The following is a 27,322-nucleotide window of genomic DNA, read 5'->3' on the forward strand; positions in this document are numbered from 1 at the left end:
ATGAACTTCATGCTCATTGGCTATGTAAATCGCACAGTCAGACAGTCATGAAAGACAATGTTGTGTGTTTTCCAGTTTTTCCATTGGGATCATGTTTGTTGATTGAAATCTGCTTGGTACTTGGAGTCTCTTAACTCTCTTTACTCCCTTTGAGAGTGTCTTTGTACCCTCACAAATACAGTATGGTTGACTTAGTTGTCCTTTAATAGACACAAGTATGAGGGAATGTCCCCTCACATAGGCCCTCTGGTTGAAGGCCAAAAGATTTGGACACAAACCAAATCTTTTGACTTTCATCAGTGAGATATTGGTTATTGCTTGTTCCATTTGATTTGGAAATAAAGGCCATAGTCATTCATCTTTGGAGCGTACAGTATGTATTGGTCATAGGAGGATTGATGTTTTCTGGTAGTCCATCTGCCTGTCCCATTGTATTGAACACTATATCTCAGAAATGCCTTTAGGGAATTTGGCACAATTGTCCACATGAACTCACATATGAACTCGTTAGATTTTGGTCAGAGGTTAAGGGTCAAGATCACTGTGACCATATGTCCACCCCATTCTCTGCTGAATGTGATATCTCAAAAATGCCTGGAGGGAAAAAATTCAAAAAAGGATAAAATGATTTTGAGATGACATTTTATATCCAAACAGTCTCAAAGTGAAGACAGCATGTTTCTCACTGGAAATTATTCACTGGAATTATATATTTTATGATAACTTCTACTTCACCAGAAAATACACTTAATACCTATTATTAAATTCCTTTAAAGCCCTCACTACAAGTATTATTATCAGTCTGGACAGATATGGATATAAAATGCAACTTGATCGGTTGGTGAAGAAATAAAACTGCGAGGTGGTATTTCTAGTCTTGTATCTTGGCTGCTGATTTTCTTTGAATAAAAGTAATGCACCTTTAACAAGATGAAAAGTGGATGAGAGAGGCCTATGTTACTGTCACATCTCCATGTGAATGCACAGAGTACCTTATCTCCAAACATTTAAACGATTTCTTGGTAGTGCTGTCTTAGCTTTTAGAGAGTCATTTGTTGTGTTTAATAGTGTTTGGAGTGGTGCTAATTGTTCACAAACTAATCATTAACATTGCAGGGTTTAATTAATCTCTTTTTCCGACTCTAAAAACAGTAGCCAATTTGATGCATTTTATCAGTACAGTACAGTACAGTTGTAGCCCAAAAGAAACACTAGATGTATTAGTGTGTTCTGGAGGCATAAGATAGGCAGCTACACATTGTATCAAGATAGCATCAGATCACTTTCCAAAATGAAACATTGTCAAGTACTAATATTGAAATACATGTTACTAAGTGTGGGACTTTGTAACTCTTGGAAGAACTACTACAAATGCAAAGTAAAATTTATAAGCAATAAAACATACTTTTGGTCAGTTTAATAGACTGAAATAGTTGTTCTGGTATGGCTATTAGCTTTTGGTTGCTAATCTTAGCTCATGTAAGCTAACAGTAAGTCAATGTTTCTGTGTGTCATTTTGTTGTCTTGAATCTTGCATTTCAATTAAATACAAAAGTAAGACAATAAGAAAACACTTCAAGAAGAGATGTTTTGGTCCTGTTCTGCAGTCATGTAATGATATCTTTAAAGTAGCTGAAAAGAGGGCTAATGTAGGCCCTAGCTTCCAGTATGCCTTACTAAGATACCAAGACTAAGATTTCCAAGGATGATGGCATCATGGTGGAGATTTGCTCAGGAACTGTTAATATGTGACTTTATTAAGATTTTTTTTCAGGCAAGAAAGTAACCATGTAGAATCCCAAAATGTAGTCAATTTATCCAAATAATGCCTGTTTGTAAAATGTTTTACCAAGTCAGACCAGCTACTCTTTGGTAATTTACCGCTGGCTATAATGTTTCCATAGCATTTTGATGTATAATACCTTTTAGAAGATAAATGTTAGTTACAGAGAAAATCAAATCTTACTTAATCTAGGGCTCTTTATGCACAGATATAACTGCATTTCTATAAATATAAATGTATTCAAATGAACAGATCAGTCTATATTAAATCCCTATTAATTGTATTAAGCTACATGACAGTTTGGATTTTTATTATAGTTGAATAACATAATTTACTGCATTTCTCTGTCAACGAGGTTATGTTTGAGCTGTGATTATTTTGTCACAGTCAGGTAGGTGTATTGAGGACTTGGCAAGTTCGAGAGAGGACGCTCACAACATTTAATATGGACTGTTCATTTTAATACATTTATATTTATTGACAATGTACCCCAGAGACAGCACTGTTCAGTAAAAACATGAGGCTTCACTTTACATTCAGACAAACTAATGTGGCAGCTACAATTGTTCGACTTCATCTGTGAGACCAACATTTATCTGCCAAAAGGAATTATATCATATGTCAAAATACTACATAGACATTAGAGCCAGCGGTAAATTACCAAAGAGCTGCACAGATCAGTTCATCAGATCATTTTCTCCCTGGAATGATGATGATGCAGGACTCGGGCTGCTGCTTCGAGATGACCGGCTGGTCTCATCTTACCAGCAGCTCCTCACATGTCTGAAAACACTGACGCAGATTTATAAACAGGTGTTATTGGGATTTTACATGGTTACTTTCTTGTCTTACTTTTAGTTTTGTTTAGTGTAGTTTCTTTTGGTTTGTTTTCATCCTTCCAATGCGGGGAACCAGATCAGAAAAAATACTAGTAACACAAAATGTGTGAATATGGTCTCACTTATAGTACATTCATTAGTCTGTTTTTGTGACTACATGATTATGTGTGTGTATGTTTCAGAAATGGCACGACGTTGGTGTACGTTGGAAGGCGGCTACCTGAGTTACTATGAGAGCGAGCGAAACCCGACACCCATCGGCAGGGTGGATGTCACTGAGGTGGTCAGCCTGGCAGCCAGCAACACTGAGACAATGACTGGAGCAGGGTATGAACACACATAACCACACTTGCATACACATATTTTATTCTCTGATGAAAAGCTCTTACGACTAAAACCTCAACTAATGAGGTCAATTCAGAAAACCTTTCTTTTTAGAACCTTGAGTTAAAGAGTTTTGAAAATATGCTCAGCTCAAGTTTGAAAGATTTCAGTTAATCAAAACCGGTGGTGAGTATGTGTCCACGAGAAAAAGGGAGGCTCTGTTATGCTTATGTCTTCAGAGACTGAGGCACCAATTTATAGATTGTGAGTTTCCGCTTATGAGGTGAAGTACGCAGTCTGTGTATTCTATTCTTACTTTATTTTATCATATTTTTCTCTTATTATCAAGTGGGTTTTATTTTCCATCTTGTGAACATTTACATGATTTTATGTTCATTTTATGTATTTGTCTATATGAAGCTATTGGTGCATGCAATTTCTTTTGTTGTAATGTTGTAATATCAAAGGTGCAATGCAATTACATTATTAATTATTATTATTTAAGATCAAATCTACTATAGAATCGAAGTTAAACCTTGGAAATCACAAACATTAGACATAGTACTGTTGTTAAAATATTAATATTAGTATCTAAAATGTAACATTACTTTTAAACCTGCACCATTAAGTGTTAATTTACACATAAATCCACATTTGCAGCAGTTCAGCCAGGTTGTAGGACATTCATTAACTTTCACACTCAGCATTTACATTCACCCTCATACACACCCTGCCAGATACATACAGCACACTGTACACTCCAACCCATTTGAATGCCTTATTTGCATCTCCTCAGCTACATCATAATTTATATGTCATTGTTAACTGTATAACATTGTTCACTGCTCAGAGTGCGCACACATACACACACAGATTCAATATATGTAATTCATATATTACAGAGCTTCAACGAAGGACATAACTGCACACATACATAAGCATGTAAACGCAGACGTCGCTGTGTTGATTTTCTTCCTTGTCAAATGTCTCATTAGCATAATCTTAACTTGAACATTATTCAGTTTAACAGAACCTATCAGGGCTTTATGAGTGCTATATTTCGTGTTTAGTTTGGCAGAGATGCAGGGAAACGGCTCAGCTTTAACTGCCCTGCCTCCGTTCGACTTTACAGAGGCACCCCCACCGGCCCCAAAACACCCTCGCTCCTACGTCAGATTATGATTCAGTTATTAAAAAGTTGCTGTGACAACAAACTTCTTTTTCTTTATTTCTCCTGGAAGTGTAACAAACACACAATAGGAAACAGATGTCTCGATCCGTTCCTGTTCACCCTCTCTTCGATCCCACTGGATCGGCCTGTGTGTGTGTGTGTGTGTGTGTGTGTTCATGTGTGTGCGCTCCAGTTTATCATCCCGGTACATGGAGGCTGATAATGGCTTATGATTAAAGCATACGCCAGGTCTTTAATGACAGCAGCAGATGTTATGAAGAGGGAACATTGCTTTTATTTGTAAATGTTATTTATATAACTATTAGAAAACACATCTGGCCAGCTAAATCTATGACCTTTTCTAACGAGCTGAGCTTATACACAGTCATGACAGGTTACATTGATAATAGGGTGTGTGCACAGACTCTACCACACCACAATGAAGTGCGGCATTTTTAACTAACATCCTAGTTATAGGTCATGGCGTCGGCCCAGAAAGGCTATTATTTCTCTGTCGCTAATACTCTGCCATCATAATAGCCATACGCTTAACTCTGCATCACTCCTTCTCACTTATGCAACTTTCACTGTTCCCAGCATGCCTGTGCGTAGAGAGAGCGGGGACGCCTCACCTCTTGACTGTTTGCCGCTCATGAATATTAACATATGTAGATGACACACTCCCACCAGCAGCCTATCGCAGCGCTACAGGAGGCCGTAGGTGTCGTTTCCATTAAACACAGCATTGGGATAATTTTACCATGGCAGAGGACACTGTGAATTATAGCGCCGACCCGACACATACGTCTGCTAAAAGTTGTATGAATATTACAAACCCCACTCTCCACAAGAATTAATGCAAAAGGGGGGTATGTTGGCTCGTGATAAGTTGAGGTTTTTCAGGGACATTTTCTTTTAACTCATCTGCCTGTTTCGACAAGAATATTTCAAATCAATTCTGACCTTCAAATTCAACTAAAAACGTTGGAAACAAACCCTTTCTGCTCTTTTCCTGTTTTTCATCTCTGGCTCTTCAGCTCTCTTTTTTTTTTTTTTTGCACCATTTCACTTTCTCCGTCACACTCTTTCTCACTGCCATTCTCACACACACACACACACACACACCAACAAAAATAGCAGAGAGTTTTTAAAGACTTTTAGTAGGGCTTAGGTGCTAACTTTACCACTAAGGTGGGTGTGTATGTGTATATACTGTATATTTGAGGGCTTGGGAATTAAGACTTTCTCAGAGCACAGAAAAACCAAAAAGATAAACTAAAAGAATACAGAAATAAATGCAGGTATTCTTATCCATGTTTAAACCACAGGGAAAGTGTAATCTGTGCCAAATGTATTAAAAAACTACTCCTCCAACACATTTAATTAAGTATACACTGTTATAAAAATGAATTTATTTATTAAATTATCAATCTTATCTCAAATAATTAAACAATTTGTCTTTGTTTAAGTTTCTATCAAATCCATTGAGGTTATATTTTGTTCATATCAACAATGTTAGTTTTAATTAAAGATGGTATAAATAAACAATCACAGACTCATTCAGCAGCTTACCCATTGTTTTTTTCTCTTTGTATTACTTCAGGCTGCGATCAGAAAAAAGACACTTTCGGCAGTGCCTGGTAACAGACAGCAGACAGTGTCTTTTTTATATGCCCCGAATTAACCTGGTTACTGTCAGCTGTTGGCAGCGATCAGATTAATTAAACACCTGACAAACAAGAACTATTTTACTTGGTGGGGGGAAAGATTAAGAGGAATCAAGTTAACAACAGTAAGATTTCTGCTGATGAAAGTCTGGTTTCTTTTTTTTTGCATCTGTGCATGTTTATGACAAAGTCTTCAAACAGGAAAAGTGTTGCCGTGGTTGCAGTGTTGCAGGATAAAATAAAAGACTGAACTTGAAGTCAAACAAAAATAAAAATTGCCAGTTTATTGAGTTAATTTTTAGGTGCATCACTTACGATCAACCGTTTGATTTATTTACTGATTATTTATATTTAAGTTGCTTTTTAATTTGTGGCTAGTGTGCTCCTGGGCTACACCTAAGTCCTCTTAGAATATGGAAGCATGTCTGTCATATTATGTTGTCTTGATTGACTGATGTGGCTGTCTGACTTGTTTCTCTTGTGTCACTGTATTTGTCATGGGCAATTTTTCATTTGGGGATTAATACAATTACAGCATGAAATCTAATTCAACTAATGCACACGTCGGAAAAACCTACATGCTCTCTCACTACGGAGCCTGTAGTGAGTTACCATCAGTTCAGATACTCAGAAATAAATCAAATACATCATTAGTAGACTAAAAGTGGTTCAAAATTGCTGTAGTATTAAAGGAAAAGTTAGATCACTAACCAGTCACGTAGAAAAGCTGGTAGGTGAAAGCAAACAAGAAAGCAGAAAAGAAGGAGGAAGACAAGACAAATCTAAAGAATCTATTACATCTAAAACTTTTTTTTCAAGGGAGACACAAACCATTTAATATTGCCGGCACACAGTACAAGAAAGTGTCCTATTCTATGTCATCATGGCCATATGTTCTCTCTCTTATCTCAAGTTTCTCTGCACATCATTATTTCAACAACTACCACCCCCCCCCTCTCTCTCTCTGTCTCTTTCTCTGTCTTTCTTATTTTCCCTCCCCAGCCACTCCCTCCCTCAGGGATGCTCATGAAGTAGAGTTCATCTCTTATCCCTCTATCTTCTCCTCCTGTCCTTTCTTTACGATACCATTTGGCTGGCGCATCTCTGCGCCCCTCTACCGCTTCCTCCCTTGCTCTCCCTCTGGGACCTCCTCTAACAAGCGCCTGCACACCTGCCTGCAAGGAGGACGAGGAGGAGGAGGGCAAAGGAGGTAGAGGGGGGAGGAGGGGAGGGTGCGGGGTCACACGAGGGCACACAAACACCCGTGTCTCGCCTGTTCCCCTGACACATGTGAGAAGAGAGCGACTCAGTGCTGCCGTGACCCCTGTGACACGCCAACTTAAACACCCATCGCTGTAGCATTTAGAGCCTCCCTTGCTGTGGCGTGCCATTGGAAAAGGAGCTACCACTTGGCAGTGTGTTCAAGCCATTAAGTTAGTGATACTCTGACCTCTGCACCATGGCAGAAATAGAGAGAGAGTGAGAGAAAGGGAGAGAGCGGGCAGGTTAGAGGCAGAGACGACAGAAGGAGAAAGATTAATAGCTGCATTTTTGCTTCCGACAGCTTCGGTTTTGCCTGCAAATGTGTGTGGATGAATGAGTGCCAGAGTACATGCATATACTCCTTTTCTTCTTTTTTTTGAAAGATAATGTATTTTGTAAGTCAGAAAGGGGATTCAACCCTTACTGATTGACTGACACACATTGTTTGAAATGCTTGCTGCTTGATAATTTCAAGGTCAAATCTGTAAGCAAAGCCGCAGTACATCAATAAAAAAGTGTTGCTTCACATAAATTGGAAAATATATTTTTTTCAATCATAGCGTTAAAAAAAACCAACCCAAAAAAACATAATTACTATGGTGTTCTATTTAACATTTATTAAGAAAACTGGTGAACTTAATAAAACCTGTGCTTTGAAGTGGAGCAGGAATCTTGATTGAAATCTCACTGACTGATGTAATGAAAAATTCAAGGCATCCTTTCCACTCAACAAAAAAAAAGTAAAGTAATCAGTTTTATATACTCTATATCATAGCCTACTACTCATCAGTTTAAAAATGGATGTGCAAGAAATTAATTGTCTTGGTAATTGTCTAAAATGTTGTGTTACCCTAGGCAACAAAACGCTGACATCTGATAAAAATAAATGGATGACTGAAGTCTCAGCCTCAAGAAAGAAAGAAAGAAGGAAGAGAAAATGAGCTCGGTTGTAATATTTTGAATTCATTTCATGTGCAGTTTGTCAATATGTAATCATTACTTAAATAGTGATTGTGGCATCTGAAAAGTCGAAAATGCTATTTTAATCCATCTGATTGGTGTAACTGTGCCCTTTCTATTAGAATGAGTGATTTATTCAATATGGTCAACATGTGAACTATTGTTTTAATTTGTTCTGTGGAAACTTGGATTATGCAGACAATCAGCTACAGCAGAGCTCAGGCTAGTCAATATTCAGCTTGGTAATCAGTAAATTAAAAGATAGGTTCACAGTGTTTCAGGTCTCTCCTAAAATAACAGTCATATGCCCAAATGAACACTGACAGATGTTTTTTTCTTGCTATAATTTTTCCTCCTGCTGGCCATCAAGAGCTCCCTTCATAATTCACTTCCAATGTAAGTGATGGGGCACAACATCCACAGCCCTCCGTCTCTGCAATAGTGGATTTTGTCCCTTATAAAGCTTATTTGGTGAGACTCCTCTAGTGGTCATTATGAACAGGAGGAATAATTATAGCAGGCAAAATCTGTTTCAATGTTCATATGACTACTGTTCTAACTTGAAAAAACAGTGGCTTTGATGAATGGAAAAAATGGCTTAGATTACACATTGACATTTTACATATTTTACAGTTTATATATAGTTAGATGACACATTATTTTCACAGTTGGAAGCTGATTTGTATTATCCTCTAACCCAGGGGTGTCAAACTCATTTTCATTCAAGGGCCACATACAGACCAATTTGATCTCATGTGAGCCGGATCATTAAAAAGATGGAAGGAAACAAGGAAAAGAGGGTTAAGAAGGAAGAGAAGACTGGAGGGAAGGTAAGAAAGAAGGATAGAAGGGAGGAAGGAAGGAAGGAAGGGAGGGAAGACAGATGGAAGGAAGAGAAGAGAAGAGAAGACCGGAAGGAAGGAAGGAAGGGAAGAGAAGACAGATGGAAGGAAGGAAGGAAGGGAAGAGAAGAGAAGACCGGAAGGAAGGGAGGAAGGGAAGAGAAGACAGATGGAAGGAAAGAAGGGAAGAGAAGACAGATGGAAGGAAGAGAAGACCGGAAGGAAGGAAGGAAGGAAGGAAAAGTAGACAGGGGGAAGGGAGGAAGAAAGGTAGGAAGGACAGACGGAAGGAAGGAAAAGAGGAAGAATGAAACTGGGCCGGATTGGACCTCTTGGTGGGCCGGTTCTGGCCCACGGGCCGCATGTTTGACACCCCTGCTCTAACCCATAAAGGCAGTGACATCCAACAATCCAAATAACTACAGCCCAATCTCCAAACTGTCATGTTTAGTGAAAATTGTATAAAAAGGTCATCAAAAATCAAATCTGTCTATTTAAGTTGACTGCTGCATTTTTAAACCCCCCATCAGTCTGATTTCAGATCTGGACATAACACAACACTATGACAGCAGCATGTCACATCGTATATGATATCATTTGTTGTCTGAATAAGGAGTGTTGTATTTTCCCTGCTCATTAATTTGTCAAAAGCATTTGACACAGTGGATCATACTTTTCTTTTTGGATAGAATTACATCAATTGGTTTTGACACAAATGTATGAAACTGGTTTCACAATTATCTTACTGGCAGAAGAGAAGCAATAGTTGTAGATGGTCATCAATCATCAATCAGGTTGACTTGAAGTTACAAAAGGGATGTCACAGGACTCAGTACTTGGTCCTATCCTGTTTACATCACATATAAATAACCTGGGTTCATTGGTTAGTAACAGCTCTATTCATTATTATGCTGATGACACAATCATTTACTCATTGGTGCCTTCTATTGACAAAGCTCTGTCTAAGTGCAGAATTTTGGTTATTTGACCAGACAAGACTAATAACGTGGTCTTCACCAGATCCCAAAGTTTTACTATTAGTTCAATACCAGGGGCTCAAATTAATGTTAAATGTCCCATTCTATAACCCTCCTGTTGTCCTCAGGTCAAGGAAGGATAGAAGGAAGGAAAAGAGGAAGGAGAGAAGGAAGGAAGGAAGGAAGGAAGGAAGGAAGGAAGACAGGAGGAAGGAAGACAGGAGGAAGGAAGGAAAGGAGGAAGGAAGGAAGGAAGGGAGGGAGGAAGGAAGGAAGGAAGGAAGGAAGGAAGGAAAGGAGTAAGGACGAAAAGAGGAAGGAATTTAGGAGAGAAGGGTGGAAGGAAAGGAGGAAGGAAGGATGGAAGGAAAGGAGTAAGGAGAGAGGAAAGGAGGAAGGAGGGAAGGAAGCAAGGAAGAACAGTCAAAAGAGATGGGGTCAATTTGACCCGGGAGGACGACAGGAGGGTTAAACACCTTGATATCTGGGTAGATGAAAAAAATGATCTTAAAAATATAACCCTACCCCGAACCCTTACACCTAACCCTTTTGAAAACTTATGTTGAGGAACTAACTAAATGCTAAAAATTTAAATTAGCTTTCTTTTTTAGAAGTAAGGAGTGCCTCTCTTTTAAGCAGTAGATTACAGATTGTGAAGGCAACATTTTTATGTGGGTGACTATGCAGATGTGATTTACGTGCATTCAGCTGCCCCCTTAATGCTGCGTATCTCAGTTCTCTGAGATTTATTACAGGTGACAGTTTTAAAACCCATCATTGTATCCTGTATGAGAAGCCAGGGTGGACATCACTTATCACTTGATGGGAACAACACTCCTGTTATTATTTATCAAGCCATCCTAAATAAGCCACTATTTTATGTATCATCACTTTTAAGACTTAGAAATATATATGGGATACTGTACTCATTCACAGGAGTGCATCACCTTGGATATCCCATATATTAACACAGATATGGGAAGAACTGCTTTTGCTTATTATGCTCCTCATAGATGAAATAAGCATCAGGACACATTTTTATCCTTAGAAAATATTTTCTTGAATGTTTTATGTACTGAATGCCCTTGTTCTTCTTAAGTGTGACTGCTTTCTCCCTGTGCATGTACTTATTTTACTTTCTTTTTCTTGTCTCATGTTTTTTGTATTGTGTAATTCTTTTGTATTGTGTTATATCTATGTTTGGTATAGGATTGTTGATTTGACACTTTTGACACTTTTTGTTGTATGGCTTATTTGGTTGGTTACTTGCAGGCCACCATTGTGAATGGGAGGTCATTGAGAGCTTGAGAGAATGTTTTTTTTTAAGTATATGTTTTGGGCTTTTGCCTTTAATGGACAGGCTAGTAGAGATAGACAGGAAACAGGAGGCAGAGAGAGGGGAATGACATGCAGGATAAGACTCGGTGCGGGGTTCGAACCGGGGTCACCTACAGCGAGGACTGTAGCCTCAATACATGGGGTGGGTGCGCTACCCGCTGAGCTATGCTCAACCCGAGAGTATGTTTTTAATTGAATGTATACATAGTTTGTACATCATTTTGCCAGTTTTCTTTATGTGTGTGTATGCCTGTGAGGAGCCCCCCCCCCCAACAACATACCAGATATTTAACAGTAAGCTGTGTGTCTCTGGCAGGGCTGTGTTTACAGTGGAGCTCTACCTGCAGACAGAGCGAGTACTGATTGTCGGAGCTGAAACGCAGGAAACGCAGCACGACTGGATCCATGCTCTAACAAAGGTGACACACTTTGCATACAGTGCACACACACAAAAACACACATTTATTTCCATTGCCTCCCTTTTTTATAAGTTTGTCTTTCACTTAAAGTTACAAAGAAGGAACTTGTGTGAATGCGTGCCTTGGAACTGCAGCAGATCTATATTGTACTTTTTCATTCGTTATGCTACTTTGCAAAACACACACACACACACACACACAGACACACACACAGTGGCTCACATTGTTCTCAGTGAGACCTGTGCAGCCTGTGCTTCTTTCAGTAAGACAAGTGGTCTTGCTATCTCTTCCTCCACATGCTGACAGGATCTTGTAATAACACCTTACATAAATATGTCGCCTATTCCCTTTTTTTATCTCTTTAATCCCAGTCGACCCAGTCAGAGATAGTGGGAGGTATAGCCGCATTAGCCCATATGTCTCTCCATCTGTACCATAGGCTTTTCACACCTCCGTATTTCAATTTGAATCACAGATCAATGGCCAGCCAGAGCAGAGCAGGAGGGAGGGAAATGTACTTGGAAAATAATTCAGCCAGAGACCAGAAATTGAGCAAAGGTTTCTCCTTTCAAGAAGAAATCAGTACCTGTTCTGTGTTTTTAGTTGGTTTTGAGGTGACGATCCACGGTAAAAAGTTTCACAGTTAGTTGCGAAAGTTTTAATCTTAACTCTTTTTTTTTTTGTTTTTTTGTTTTTTTGTTTATGTGCCTGACTCACAGTGCTTCGTCCCATCTAAAGTGGAGGGATTGGTGCAGAGAGACAGCGAGCTGATTGGCAGACTCCACTACAAAGAAGGCCACGACCTGTACCACTGGAGACTGGGCTGGTTCGCTCTGGAAGGCTCTGCTCTACACTTCAGCCCAGGAGAAGAGGCAGGAGAAGAGGAAGTTCTTCAACTCAAACAACTGCATGAGCTCAGTAAGCTTGCTGCTTATATGTATTATGTATTTATTTATTTATGGCTATTTAAAAGTGCCTAGTAAGACCAAGAATGGGACAGCAAAGTTTTAAATAGATGTTTCCGGAAGCTTGGTTACATATTATCTCCTCCTAATCTTGATAACAGGTTATAAACTCCATCTGTGACTTTTAGTGCAGGGAGTAAGATTGTTAGTGGTGTATGCTCTAGAAACACTACATTTCCCATCATGCAATTAGTAATTTTGTTTAATATGACCCTCTCTGCCTTGCATAAATCTTCCAAACTCCTTGTTCCCAAGTTTGTAAAAAAAATGTCAGTTATACCCAGACAACATCATCAGCATAGCTTTCTCAGACTCAACTTTTTTTTCAGCTATCAGTCTCTTGCTAAATAGCTTAAGTGGAGTTTTGAATAGGCAATAAATCAGATTTTTTTTTATAACTACACAGTGGCCAGTGTCAGAAGACATTTTCAGCTTTTCACACCATTACACACCCCTGTTGGCTCTCCGCTCTAATTGGCTACTGTAGCTTTCTCGTTCATTAGACCACGCTTTGACAAGCCTGCAGGAGCGTGACAAGGCGCCACAAGCCAGAATGCGAGAAGATGTTCTACTAATATGAGGTCAATAAAGATCATTGTTACTCATCTTCAAGGAAACATCAATTAAAATATGGCTCAAATTCAACACAAAATCCAGTATGAAATTGAAATTATCATGTGACAGTTGTTTGCTTTCATCATTACAAAAATCTGAAGTATTCACAGTATGATGATACTACAGTATATATCCACTGCCCACTAACATGAAGCAGTTATTTTTATAGGACAGTCTGTGCAGGGAAGCTGGCAGTACAGGCTGAAGGCTCAGAAGTTCACACACACACTCGGCAGATGATAAAGAATTTGGAATATTTCAATCGATTGCGCCAGTGTGATGTGCGAACAGAAGGAGGGTAAAATCAATGGATCTTTTTAATCCATTTACAGCCCGACGTGGATCAAATCGCGCAAAGTGCCGCCCCATCTTCTCACCTGGGGCGGGATAAAGAACAGCGGCTGGTGTTCATTTTTTATTCCCCGGCTTTCTCCAACCATATTTGTCACAGCTGGGGAGCCGTCAGCGCCAGAAGGGACTGTGTTTTGTCGGGGGGGATGGTAGGTTCTGGAGCAGTGAATGGATCCCTTTAGGAATCACAGTCTGTGACATGGGATTAACTGTTATTTTCTCTACAGTGACACCGCCACATGAAAGGTGCCCCTGTGTAGCAGCGAGGGATTAAATAAATACACTTTTCAATTAAAATTTGCTACATGCTTCAAATATGCTGCACTTCAAACTGCATCAGGAGCACATTGCAAGCAGTTTGTTACTTTTTTTTTTTTTTTTTTTTTTTTAACCTCAAGCTGGCCGAGTTATTTTCTAAATCACTTCTCAAAACTTACTGAAAGGTTTTCTTATTGTAAGATGAAGGCTTATCTTTTGCTTTTCCTGTTATTTGTTCTATATTTGGATTATGTTTTACTGTCTTAAGCTTAGTGTTCAAACTTTTTTTTTTTTTGATTTTTATCATTTTTCCGTATTCATTTCTCCTGGCACTTTGTAACTTTGTTTTTTTTTATTATAAAGTGCTATATAAATAAATAAATATAATAAAGAGGAAAAACTCATACCCCTGAAGAACGGGAGTGCACTCCCTTTCAAAATGGCTTCCTGGGGGCTCAGCTGTGTAGTTGAGAGAGGATTGATCTTTTTGTGATGTCTTGTGTCAAGACGTCTGCCTCACAAATAACTAGCGCCCAAGTAAAATGAGGGGAAAATGTCAGATACAGTTGGATAATCATTAACCTGTCACATTTCACAAATCAGCCTTCCCACCCAGAACTTTCTGAAATGAAAGGTTTTCAAACAAGATAAGCACATTAACTATGAACTCATTCACTGCAATTTTCTCAGCAGATTTCTCTTAAGGCAGTAGATAAATAGAGAAAAAATGTTAATCCCATTGCTCTGCTCAATCATCTAAAAATTAAGATAGGCATCAGCACAAGACTGCAGTCCAGCATATTTAGTAGTCAAATGAAGTCAAACTTCAGTGTCTACACTGAGGTTCATTTAAAGGCAGAATGAGATTTTTTTTCTGTTCATTTTTTTTTTTTTTACAATACTGCAATCATAGCAAGCTGATGATTCATTTTCATCTGGAAGTTACTTAAAGTAAACTAAGTAACCACACCTGTTTCTCAAAAAGTATATACCGTATTTTCCGCACTATAAGGCGCACTGAATTATAAGGCGCACCTTCAACGAATGGCCTATTTTATAATTTTTTTAATATATAGGGCGCACCGCATTATAAGGCGCACAGAATAGAAGCTATTAGCTATTAACATCACAAAGCGGACCAGTAGATTTTCTCTGAACTAGCTCATTGATGATTTTTTGCTGATTGTTCAAAATGAAACGTTGGTTAATACTGAGCAAAGAAAAGACAGAGAGGCCAGCGGAGGAGGCAGAGAGGCCGGCGGAGAGGGCAGAGAAGCCAGAGGAGAGGGCAGCGGAGAGGGTAGAGAAGCCGTATTACCGTAATAACCATATGCAATGCGCACCGGATTGTAAGGCGCACTGTCAGTTTTTGAGAAAATTGAAGGCTTTTAGGTGCGCCTTATAGCACGGAAAATATGGTACAAAGATTATCCTTCCTTCAGTACTGCAAAAGTCTACAGCCACACAGTAAACATTTCAAGTACCTTTAAGTTAATAAAACCAATCAAGTGTTGCAGTACTAGTCTGAATGTTACAAACTGGGGGGTATTGTTGGGGTATTTTTATCTTTATTTGACAGTTGGACTCCAGCTAGAGTTGGCCTTATGTGAAAAGACATTGCGGTAAACAGAAAATACCAGGGCCTACTTAACAAGCTCCTTCACTCATTTTTATTCCCAGATGTTAAGTTTCAGACACAGTTAACTCTGCTGTAGTGGCCAGTGTGCGTATGTGGTAATCAGGTGTGGCGGCCATATGTTAGACCTCTAAAGAACCGCATTAAAATGCACACTGCTGAAGACAAAACACACAATCTTCAGTGATGCAACATTCATTTACACCAGCAATACAGTAAGAAGAAAAAAAACAATTTGTCTGTTTAGCACCTAAAAATGGCTGCAAATCCTTTTGTAATAATCCCCCTTAATGTTCCCCACTGAAAATATGCACTGGCAATGATTTTCAAAGGAAGAAACAGCACGGAAATCTCTTTGTACAGGATGCCCAGTACAAATTATAGAGGAAACAAGGCCGCAGACTTAGTTCCTTATCACACAAACATATTAAGTAATAAAAAATTTCCTACTGAGCTGCGAGAAGGATAAAAGAGGATTGCTGTGATGATAAGTGCTTTTGCATTTTACCTGATAACACTGTTAACAAACCTCTCTCAAGTCAATATCAATCTCTAAAGTTCTCCTTCTTTCTTTCTTTTCTTGTAGTTTGGATCAGAATGAAATATTGCGCCCTTGAAAATCTGCCAAAGAAAATCAAAAGCTTAAGAAAGGAAAAAAAAAAAAAGATTATGTTGTTAAGAGAGACTTTTGGGGGATTAATTGTTTTAGCTGTTTAGCTCAACATACAAAAGCTCATACAAAGGAGACAATCTCCTGTTAGGAGTCGAACAAAGGAGATTTTGTTGGACTAAAAAAGAACGTGTAATATTTCGATAGTTTTACCAGGCTTCTTCCACACACAAAATCAATTTTAATTACATGAAGCAGATACAGAGATTGTGGTATTTGCAAGAGGAAAGAGTTGTTCTTTTGTGATGATTACGACATATCAATTCAGTAAATAGAAAATATCTTCCACAGACACTATTTCTTAACATTACTCCAGGGATGTCGAACATGCGGCCCGTGGGCCAGAACCGGCCTGCCGAGGGGTCCAATCTGGCCCACTTTCCTTCCTTCCTTCCTTCCTTCCTTTCTTTCATCCCTCCTTCCTTCCTTCCTTTTTTCCTTTCTTCCTTCCTTCCTTCCTTTCATCCCTCCTTCCTTCCCTCTGTCCTTTCATCTGTCCTTCCTTCGATATTTCCTTCCTCCCTTTCTTTTCTTCCTGTCTTCTTTTTGTACCTTTTATCCTTCCTGCCATCCATTTCTAACCCTTCCTTCCTTCATTCTGTCCATCCATCATATCTTTCTTCCTTCCCTCCTTCCTTCCATCTTTCTTTCCTGTCTCCTTTTCATTCCTTCCTTCCTTTTTTTCTTCCCTCCTTCCTTCCATCTTTCTTTCCTGTCTCCTTTTCGTTCGTTCCTTCCTTCCTTCCTTTTTTTTCTTCCCTCCTTTCTTCCATCTTTTTAGTGGTCCAGCCCACATCAGATCAAATTGCGCTGTATGTGGCCTTTGAATGAAAATGAGTTTGACACCTCTGCATTACTCAAATGATCTGAGTTCCATAGTTTTGAGAATTCTGCTGATTTGTTCTCTTCTGAGAGTTAAATGAGCGGTACTGTAGTAGTGAGGGGTAGCTAGTTAGCTCGCTCCTAAAATCAGCTGTTTGTGTAAATGAAGTCACGCTTCTTCTCTGTTTTCCTTCTTCTACAGTATATATCCATTATTTAAGCACAACCAAAAGAAACTTGATGACAATAAAAGTGCCAGATGTTGCTGTGATATTTGCAGCTGCAGGGTCTTTTTACATTTTTTTTCATACTTTTTTCTGTTTTCTGTGATGTCACGATCCAATTTGGTCATTTGAACCCACAGAAGAGATTACTGCAGAGCTTTTTTTTTCCTTAGCCCAGTTTCTCTGAATCTTTGCACTTCTATTTCAAAAAGTCTGATTGTATAAGATGAAGACTACCAGCACCATGTGTGAAATACAAACTCACTTTTATTTTGGTTGCATTTAAACCAGCCGTGTGTAAACCTTGATGACCATTGATACCTGTGTTTACGCCCCACTTCTCTCTCCTTTGTAAGCCAGTGACACAAAAACTGAATCCATGTTTCTCATTTGAACAAGAAAATGCTGTTAACTCCGATGGGAAGCATTTGGCATTTTACTGTTGTTGCACGGTGGCCTCACTTTTTCTTCCTATTGTATGTCTGTACATTTTGAAAAGACTACTCAGATATGTCTAGACGTATTGTAAAAATGTATTATTTGCCGTGATCGCCCTGTATAGAAAATGAATACTTAAGAAGAACTGAGACCTTTCAGTGACAGGTAATGAATGCACAGACATCCACACTTCATGGCAAAAGCTTCTAAGTGCTCGTGCTTTTTGACAGCGATTGAACAACTGCAAATGCCAAATATAAACCGTTCCCAACATATTATATTGCATTAGCGCTAAACGTATTGCTCTTTGAATGTAAACAGTTTGGAAGGCTGCATTTTATATAACTTATTGCCCTTTTTTCCCCCCTCCAGCTGTCTCCACACATACTGAGGGCGAGGAGAAGATCCAAGTTCTTCTGATGGTGGAGGGTGGAAGGTATGTCAGTCTTTGTGAGAAAGGTTTGCTAATTGGTTAGCTTATTTGCGATACAGCAACACTATGCATTATGCAGCATTGTTAGCTTTGGTTCTCCTTTTTTGTCTTGTTTGTCCAAGTGCACTTTACCTTCCATAACCATCCGAGATAATTAAGGCCTCGCTAGACTGCCTGCTTGTGTTAGAGAGGAGAGACGAGATGGCACCTCACAAAAGCCCACAGTTTCAAGCTTCCTTTTAGAGTAATGCAACAAGACTTTGTGCTTACTACGTTAATTGCTCTTCGTTTGTGTGTTTTTGATCAAACCTCGCGGGAAAACGGTGGTTGTTTATAGATGTATGTTCTGTAGAAGCGCTTTTGGATTCCTTTTAATCTTGTTGGTTGTTTATTTAATGACTTAGCCGTGCTTTTCCAAATACTGTGAACAACTTCGGGTCTTGAAATATATGAATATCGTTACTGGAGATTATATCAAAGCGTGCTTCGTTAATAATTACCTTTTTTTTCCTCTTCTTAATAGAACAGTTTACATCCACGGCTTCAACAAGATGGACTTTGCGCTGTGGCACTCCGCCATCACGCTGGCCGCAGGCACAGACGGAAGGGCGCTCGGCAACCAGCAGCTGACGAAAAACGGTGTGCCTATCATAGTCGACAGCTGCATCGCTTTTGTCACTCAGTACGGTGAGTCGCATTGCATTTATGGGAGAGAAAAGTTTAAAAAAAAACAAAAGTTCTGCATGACTATTATTATGATTTCCCCTTGAGGAGCTGATTCATGCGGCATGCTGAGCCGTGATCAGAATTTCATGTGTTCTAATGTTGTTGAGCATGATGCTGTGACATTATAATATCTCTGTTTTCACCATATTTTTAGAGCTGTAACAAATGCTGTCCAATTTTTCTCTGCACTGCGGGATTCCTCTGTCCAAAGTTATTTGTAAAACATACACACTCAAACACACACACACTCAAAATCTATATTAAAAAAGGCCTTTTGCCTCAGAAATGTAAATGGGAACTTCTCCAGTATCATTATTATTAGTATGCAATGTAATGAGGGACTGGCATGAAAGTTAACTCTGACTGGAACTGTAAAGTGTATAGAAGGTTAATATACCTTGCACCGACAAATTTGTTCTACCTGCAATTTAGATTCAAATGTGCTTATATAATGTTGTTAAATCCCACAACTAAAAGTGTCCACGAGGTTAGTTATTGCCCTATAATTGTATCGAGTTATATAGAAATCTATTTTCTGCAATTTGCAGTTGCAGACACTGCGCCTCAGAGGCTATTCATCATCAGACCGTGACTATTCAACAAAAGGAAAAAAAATAATGAACTGAACTATTTCAATGTCTTCAATCTTGGTAAAAGTCTTTTCCCTTTATTTATTCATCTCTCTATCATTCCTTCCTTCTGTCTTTGCACCCAGGCTTGTGCCAAGAGGGGGTCTACCAGAGGGTGGGAGACTCTGGCCGAGTGGCTCTCCTTCTGGAGGAGTTCACTCGCGATGCTCGTAACGTCAAGCTGAGAGAGAAGGAGCACCATTTGGAGGATGTCACAGGCACCCTGAAGAGCTTTTTATCCCAAGCAGAAGATGCACTGCTGACCAAGGAGCTCTATCCGTACTGGGTGTCAGCTCTGGGTACGTGAGGGGTCTGGAGGGTGGAGATGGGGAAGTCTGTTGGAGTGGCATGATGAACAAAAATATGCTGAAGTTGAACAGTGGGATATATATTAGAAGAACTATTACAAGAAAGTATAGCATTACCTTTATCTCATTTATGTGTCATGCTATTGCTCTAATTTATACTTTTTATCTTTATTATTATAATTATTTGAAAGCATTTCTCTCATCTGTGCGGTTTTGTAGATGAGAGGGAAGAGAAGCAGAGAGTGAAAAAGTATTCTGCTTTCATCGAGAGTTTGCCCAGGATAAACCGATCAACCCTCGATGCTTTGCTCCAGCATCTTTACAGGTACACACACACACACACACACACACACACAAACACACTTGTGCACTTAGAGCACATACAGCTTGTACTAGTCAAGGTCAATGTCGAGGTAAACTTTATTATCCCAAATGAAAAATTGGTCAAAACCACTAAAAAGTATCAAAACAGGACAATGATGATAACAAAACAGCACTCATTGTTAAATGTGGAATGTCGGACATCCTATTTCAGATTTAGTTAGACATACTGTGGAGTGGATCTTTCAGATTACAAGCTGGGAGTAAAAGGCTGTCGTGGCCACTTAAGGAACAGTGTCCTTGGGCTGAAAATGGTGAATCAATCTCATGCTGGTTGTACCTGTTTGTTGGCATTTTCCAAGTAAGACAGACCGAGTAGCTCATTATTAAAACTAACTGGCAATTAGCGCACACACAGCTGATGTCCACAACACATGTTTCTGTGCTGCTATTTTTTATGCTTCATAAATGTGTTCATTACAAGGCACAAGCTGTCTTAAGAGCTCATCACAAAGCAGCTGAGCTCAACTTCTTACTGAGGGGACTGAGAGAAGTCCTGTGTTAAGAGAGGAAGTGGGATTGACGCCATTGCTATGCATGACATCATTTGTCTGAATGTCTCCAGCTATTGGCTGACAGTAGACCAGCCTGTGGTAGTGAATGTGAAATAAAATATTCATCAATGCATAAAAGCGTGAAAAGGAACTAGACTGGATTTAATTTGATAAAATAATATTCAGCAAAATCTTTTTCTTTTTAATTAATAAAATATATTCAATTGAATTATAAATGAAAGAAAATACTAAATAAAATTAAAACTGATATTAAACACAAGCACTTTCATGATTGATGATTCTGGTATAGGTATAGTTATAGAAGAGCACAGTTTTCCTTTCAGTATTAATTATCACAAAAAGCAGAGATATTTCAAGGTCATGGGTACTGCAAAGTGTATTTTTTCTAGTCCAGTGTCCCATGTATTGGAGAGTTGTTCAAGCTGTCATTTGTGTTGTTGTTGGTGAGCTTATTAACTCACCTGCCATCAAAATGTGCTTTTAAATGTTCATCATTGTTGTATTATTCATATCATCATACTGATGCAAAGAGGCTCATTACCTGCAGAATCTGACAGATCATGAGCTGGTCTGGGTGTCTTAGGAGTACTCTGGATTGACTTCTCTTAGACTTAGGAGCTGCTTTGAGCACTAAGCATTTTGAATTTTTGAATTACACTTAGATCAGAAATGTGGGAGTCCTTAAGTTATAGTAGGGCCCTTGTATTTAGGAGTTGACCAGTTAGAAGCTTTTTAGCCTTAGGATGTTTTGTGAACACTTGCCTGATAGTAAATGAAACACTAACACACTGTTCTACATGATGTGGGAATACACACACACACATACACATGTACACGTTGTATAACCAAGGTGCAGAGCCAAAGAGACTAAGCTAGCTTCACAGCGTGGTTCCTGCCCTGCAGCTACCTCACACTGCAAACCTGTTTGTTCTCCCCACTCTAGTTGCATTAAGATACACTTTGCTGTCTGGATGTCTCATTCACTGATGCTCACATTACACAACATTCCCTCAGAAACCTGTAGTGGATAGTTGTGATTTAGCTGCATTATGTTAATGATGTAGATTGTTTGGAGAAGACTTAATTGGCCCTTTGCTGAATTTTGGACTGAGGCCCAACATTTCTGTGTGTGAGTGTATGTGTGTGTTTTTGTGTCTGCGTGTAAAGTATGTGTTGGCATTCGAGACTGAGAGAGAAGTGAGATACAGATGTCACTCGTTTCAATTGGCGTGATTACGGGTAATACCGCAGTGATTTATCCAGGAGTGGCTGCAGTATGCACCAACAACCACCAGGTGGCACATGTGAGCAGTACAGGGGCAGTCTCTATCTCTCTACCAAAACAGTTTAGAATTATCTACCACACAGTTTAAGGAAATCAATAACAATAATCCTCAATTTTCAATATTTCTTAGAGGGGACTCTTCAGTGTTCTTTGTCAATGTGTTTTTAAACATAGGATTTTCAGTTATATTAAAATGAGGTTTTTAAGTGCTGAAAAATGAATCAGGGGTGTCAAATTCACTCTAAGTGGATCAAGTAAAGTATGTCCTATCAAACTTTGATTTGAAGTGTCATTACTGAGAGTTAAATGGTGCATGCATTATGTGGCAGAACTGATTGTTGCTGCCAAGTAATGCTTACCTTAGCATTTTAAGCTTAGGTCATTATTAAATGGATGAAATTCAAACTTTTGAGCCAAAATGATCCCAAATATGTGCTGGTTAAACTGTTTCAATGTAGACACTCATGAGGTCGCTACTCTTTCTGGTTCATGGAGCCATTACAAAAGTTTGTTTGAGATGAGCTGAGTTGAGCCTGGAAGGTGAACGGCATCAGGCGGCAGCAGGAGGAGGAAGTGACGGAAAGCTTCAGTAAAGACCCTTCAAAGAATATACAGGAAGTCAGAGAAATCAGTCTATTGAAGCTTCTAACCACTCACTCTGTTTTAACTGTGTTCTTTTGGGCTATGATGTGAATGAGTTTGACAAGTCAGCTGATTATCTTCGACATATTGATGATGTATTTGAATGTAAGAGATTAATAGCTATTAATTGGTTTGAAAATCTGTTATTGGAGCTTAAATGTAATCGTTTTCTTCATCATGGCAGGGATTTGCATCTCCATTACAACAGGGCTACCCGCTGGAAGGTGTGACAATTAAGCTGAATCTAATCTAATCTAAAACAAAGGAAAGGCCAAGCAGGCATCAGCAGCCATTAATCACAGAATGTAGGAGGGAGTGAGCATTCAAGAGCTGTTCTGATTTCTGCAGACAGCCTGTGTCTAGCCATCAAGTACATTGTGATCCGAATGTGTAAGAGAAGTTAATTTACATGAAACATTATCATTTTGTGTTAATGTACTATATGGTAAGAACTGTTGTGTGTGTGAGCCTGTGAGTGTGTGCAGGCACATTTCTAAATATGTTTCTCCCTATGATTCAGGATTCAGCAGTGTTCCCACCTCAACCAGATGCCGAGTGAAAAACTGGCCTCCGTATTCTCCTCCTGCCTGTTCCAGACTGGAGGACAAACTCCACAGGAAATTAGCGTGGTCCATGACCTCATCAACAACTACATTACGCTATTCAGTGTGAGTCAAACATGTTCTTTTTCTTTTTTGCTTATTTATTTTTACTTTTGAATCCGTTGATAATGGAGAGGATGTCATTGAGAGACAGTGAGGAGGTTCACAAAGGGCTGAACCCAACATGGTTACATGATGAGGGTCTTCCATTAGGTTTTTATTACATGGACACTTTACATAATTAGTAGAAATATGACTATAGAATAGACATTTATTCAACCTGCCTACATTAAATCCTACATGTTTACCACTCATGACAAACCAGAAAAATGTGGACTGTGCACACATCCTTAGAAAACCCAGAGATTTAAAAACAGGTCATCTAGAACAAAAAAATAACAATGGACATCTTTCGCTTCAGCCAAAAACAAGCCAGGTTAATGACTTTGTCCCATATATGAGGAGCCATTTTGATGGCATAAAAATATAACGTCAATGAAAAAAAATAAAAAAATCATATTTTTCCCCAATGACCGAGCAGTAATAGAAGACAAACAACTTTTTCGCAGGCTGAATAATACTCTTAATGATGTATGTATAAAATTGCTCGGGTGCACTTTTAAAAGATTTACTTTTTGAATTGCAAATGAATTTTACTGGTAAAGGTTTGCTGAACAAAATTTTATTACTAAATAAAGTGAAAACAAGTGACCGATGGTGTGCTTCTTAATAAATTATGCATTGTATACATTATGTATATTGCACCATGACCATCCATAATTGATAAATATACATATTGTTCTATAAACTCTTTCCCAGCTGTGTTTACCACCACTAATTTTACAGCTCTGTGACTCTGCTCCACTTTGTCACTGTCAGATGTGTTTATCATGTATCCTAGTTAGATAGCAACTACAGCTCAGGTGTGGCTCATGTACTGTAGCTGTACTGGATTAAGAATCACTCTCACCAATAATCAATGATCGTTAAAAAAAAAAAACATCCACATATTCCACATCTAAACCAAGCTGCAGGCATGACTTCATTCACACTCTGTTACTTCAGCCATCTGTGAAGCAGAACTGTTGTTGCCAAATCTCCACAATAGGCTTGACTTTGCTGATGTGCGGATGAGCAGGGGTGTGGGATCAGTGTTACCCTTGGAGAGCAGCCTGGCTTATGGGATACGCAGCACCGAGCGACTGCTTAATTCCCAGCGGAACGCCTGGATCCCTCTTGTTCTGACGTTAAAGGAGGAGCATTAACTCCAAATCGGTTAGGGACGCCATCATTCGCATGACAAATAGCCATTAAGCTCAACCAATCATGAGCCCAATAGCAGTGAATACACACGCTGTGACATAAAACGAGTGAGGCGTCTCACTAATTAAAGCGGCAGTTCTGTGCTGGATGGCGTTGACGGGGCCCATTATCAGGCCTAAACACACACACGATGAGCGTGCGTTTGTGAGTTTTTCTTTTTCCCCCCGCAATCTTCTCTGCCATTCGTATAACTCTAACAAAGCAAATTGTTCTCTGAAAATGATAATGCTGTTTAAAAAAAAAAAAGGAAAAAAAAAAAAAAGTTGGAATAAAAAATGTAATTTCCCACCCAGAGCTTTTGTGAAAGAAAAGGAGTATTCACTTGGTGCTGAGCTGTGTCAAACATTCACAGCCAACTTCCTTCTTGGAAATTAGTTTTAGAAGTGTTAGCAGAACGACCCAGTTCTACACTTTGCGTATGACCTTTTTTTTTGGGAGGGGGGTTTATCTAGTCAGCCATGATTTATATTTAAGTGCTGAAATTAATATCTATTCAAAATGGTTCAATGAAGCAACCTCATGTTTTTTTTCACAAAGTAGTGCAGTTGAAAAGTTTCTCTACAAGTGAGTATGAACCGAGGTGTGTTTGTGTGTTTGTGTGTGTGTGTGTGTGTGTGTGTGTGTGTATTTCCAACAGGTCAATGAAGACCAGGTGCAACAGATGGAGAGAGAGAATAGTTTCATCACACGCTGGAACGACAAAAAGGACACCACAGTAAGTCAAGCTGCAGAACCCAAATGGAAATCCCCAACGGGTGTTATGTTTCTTTGTCTGCGTGTGTGTGTATTGATTTTACCCGCATGCGTCAGGGTCTCTCAAATCAGGGATTCATTTGAGCAGGTTTCCTGTTTTTCTAGCTGAAAATAAGGGTGGGGAAGGGGATAAGGGGAAAGCGGAGGAGGCAGGAGCAGGCGGGTGAGGAAAAGGGCTTTGTTCCTGTTAACCTTTACGGCAGGTACTTTATGCCTGGATACCTCAGCCGAGAGAAAAACATTTGGTTCAGATAACTGTGAAAAAAGAAAAAAAAATGTAATCGCATGCTGCTGTTGTTGTTGAAATCTGAAATAAGTTGTTTATGCCCACTTCTCTGTGCTCTTTCCCCCCCTTCCTTCCACCTTCTCCGTAGGTTTTCAGAACACGTCCGCTACTGTGGGGCATGTGGGTTACTCAGTGGAAAGCTAGTGCTATTATAAAGCTGTCGGAGGTGAAAATTGGGATAACATTTTGGTTATCGACTTGAATTGTAGGGTGTTACCTCAGAAAAAATATGTCAGAAAAACATGAAAGTTATTATTTTTTTCATTAAGGACAGTCAATTTAGTGTAATTACAAGCCAGCATGTATAAGATTTCTGCATTGAGATAATGGGTAAGCTTATTTCAGGGATGATTTAAAATTTAGAAAAGTTATGCAGTGTTTTTTAAATGCGTAAAGACATTTAAATGCTGCATTAATCATCTCTTTTTTACTTGGAACTTACTTTTTTTTTTCATAGTTTAACATTTTACTCAATGCTCCATTGTGGAGACCATGAGCTACAGAACAATGAACCCAGTCTTTTATATCACTTATTTGGAAATGGAAGTCAAACGTTAAAAGTTAAAACCTGAAACATTTCTTATATATTTATTTTCATGCAGCTGCTTTGTTACAGCTCTCAACCTGAAGAAATGTGTCTACACAGATTGTAAAGTAGATGGTTATGTACTGTACTGTACTGTAGAAGCACAGTTTATTCATAGTGTATATGGCTCAGGTTTATATTAAGCTGTCATGTAAAAAGCTACAGTATATCATTAACCTTTTATTCCTCTATACTATATAAAGTATAATATAAAATGCCATAATTTGTCTAGCATGTTTTTATATTAAAATTCTTCAAATGACATTTACTCCCAATTACAAAAGATTAGTTGCTAGACACAAGACGTCTCCTATACTTAACTCAAAAATCAATTTCTTAGTGTATGAGTACTGGAGGTTTCAAGTTTCTGCATCATATATCATACTCTTAGGTGAACAGCTTAAACTCTGATTTTCAGTGCAGAGATACTTTACCCCCTTCAGGAGATGAATGTGAAAACAGCCTCCTAGTGTCAAACTCTGCACATACATCATTCTGCACAGTGTGGCCCAAACATCCAGGTGAAGGGAAAAGAGGCACATCACATTTTGTCTCATAGAAATGAATTACTCCTCAAACTCAGGAATGTTGAAGCTATTTCTCTTGGCAGTAGTGTCACTTCTGTCACTGGGCAAAATTAGTTAAACTTCTGTCTGCTTTGGCCTGCTAACATTTTCTAATTAGCACTAAACACAAACAACTTACTAACAAATGCTACTGGTTTGGTTAAAAACAAAAAGTTGAAGATAACTATTCACCCTACAGTATAAACCAGGGGAGTCAAACTCATTTTCATTCAAGGGTCACATACAGACCAATTTGATCTCATGTGGGCCGGATCATTAAAGAGATGGAGGGAAGGAAGGAAGGAAATAAAAAGGGAAGGAAGGAAAGACAGACAAAAGGAAAGAGGGAAGAAAGGTAGGAAGGATAGACAGAAGGAAGTAAGGATAGATGGAAGAAACAGAGGAAGGAAGAAAGGAAAGGAAGGAAGGAAGAACAGAAGGAAGAAAGGGAGGGAGGACAGATGGAAGGAAGAAAGGAACGAAGAAAGGAACGAAGGACAGATGGAAGGAATGAAAAAAAGGAAGGTAGGGAGGAAGGAAGGACAGAAGGAGCAAAGGAACGAATAAAGGAAAAAAGGAAGGTAGGGAGGAAGGACAGAAGGAAGGAAAGAAAAGAACACAGAAAGGAAAGTGGGCCGGATGGCACTCCTCGGCGGGCCGGTTCTGGCCCACGGGCCGCATGTTTGACACCCCTGGTATAAACCTTACCAAACAAAGAGGAAAGT

General features: G+C 39.0%; 1 protein-coding gene across 1 annotated transcript in view; it reads left to right on the forward strand.

Moving 5' to 3' along the window:
- Positions 1 to 27,322, forward strand: part of arap2 (ArfGAP with RhoGAP domain, ankyrin repeat and PH domain 2) — a 133,920-nt gene that overhangs the window by 87,517 nt on the left and 19,081 nt on the right. Inside the window, exons 16-24 of the mRNA XM_053342881.1 lie at positions 2,805 to 2,949; positions 11,481 to 11,583; positions 12,303 to 12,501; positions 17,935 to 17,998; positions 18,519 to 18,682; positions 19,437 to 19,649; positions 19,878 to 19,983; positions 23,002 to 23,149; positions 25,044 to 25,121. Coding sequence (XP_053198856.1) covers positions 2,805 to 2,949; positions 11,481 to 11,583; positions 12,303 to 12,501; positions 17,935 to 17,998; positions 18,519 to 18,682; positions 19,437 to 19,649; positions 19,878 to 19,983; positions 23,002 to 23,149; positions 25,044 to 25,121 — 1,220 coding nt within the window. The remainder of the gene's footprint in view (positions 1 to 2,804; positions 2,950 to 11,480; positions 11,584 to 12,302; positions 12,502 to 17,934; positions 17,999 to 18,518; positions 18,683 to 19,436; positions 19,650 to 19,877; positions 19,984 to 23,001; positions 23,150 to 25,043; positions 25,122 to 27,322) is intronic.

The sequence above is a fragment of the Scomber japonicus genome, chromosome 22 (assembly GCF_027409825.1).
Source record: "Scomber japonicus isolate fScoJap1 chromosome 22, fScoJap1.pri, whole genome shotgun sequence".
NCBI lineage: Eukaryota > Metazoa > Chordata > Actinopteri > Scombriformes > Scombridae > Scomber > Scomber japonicus.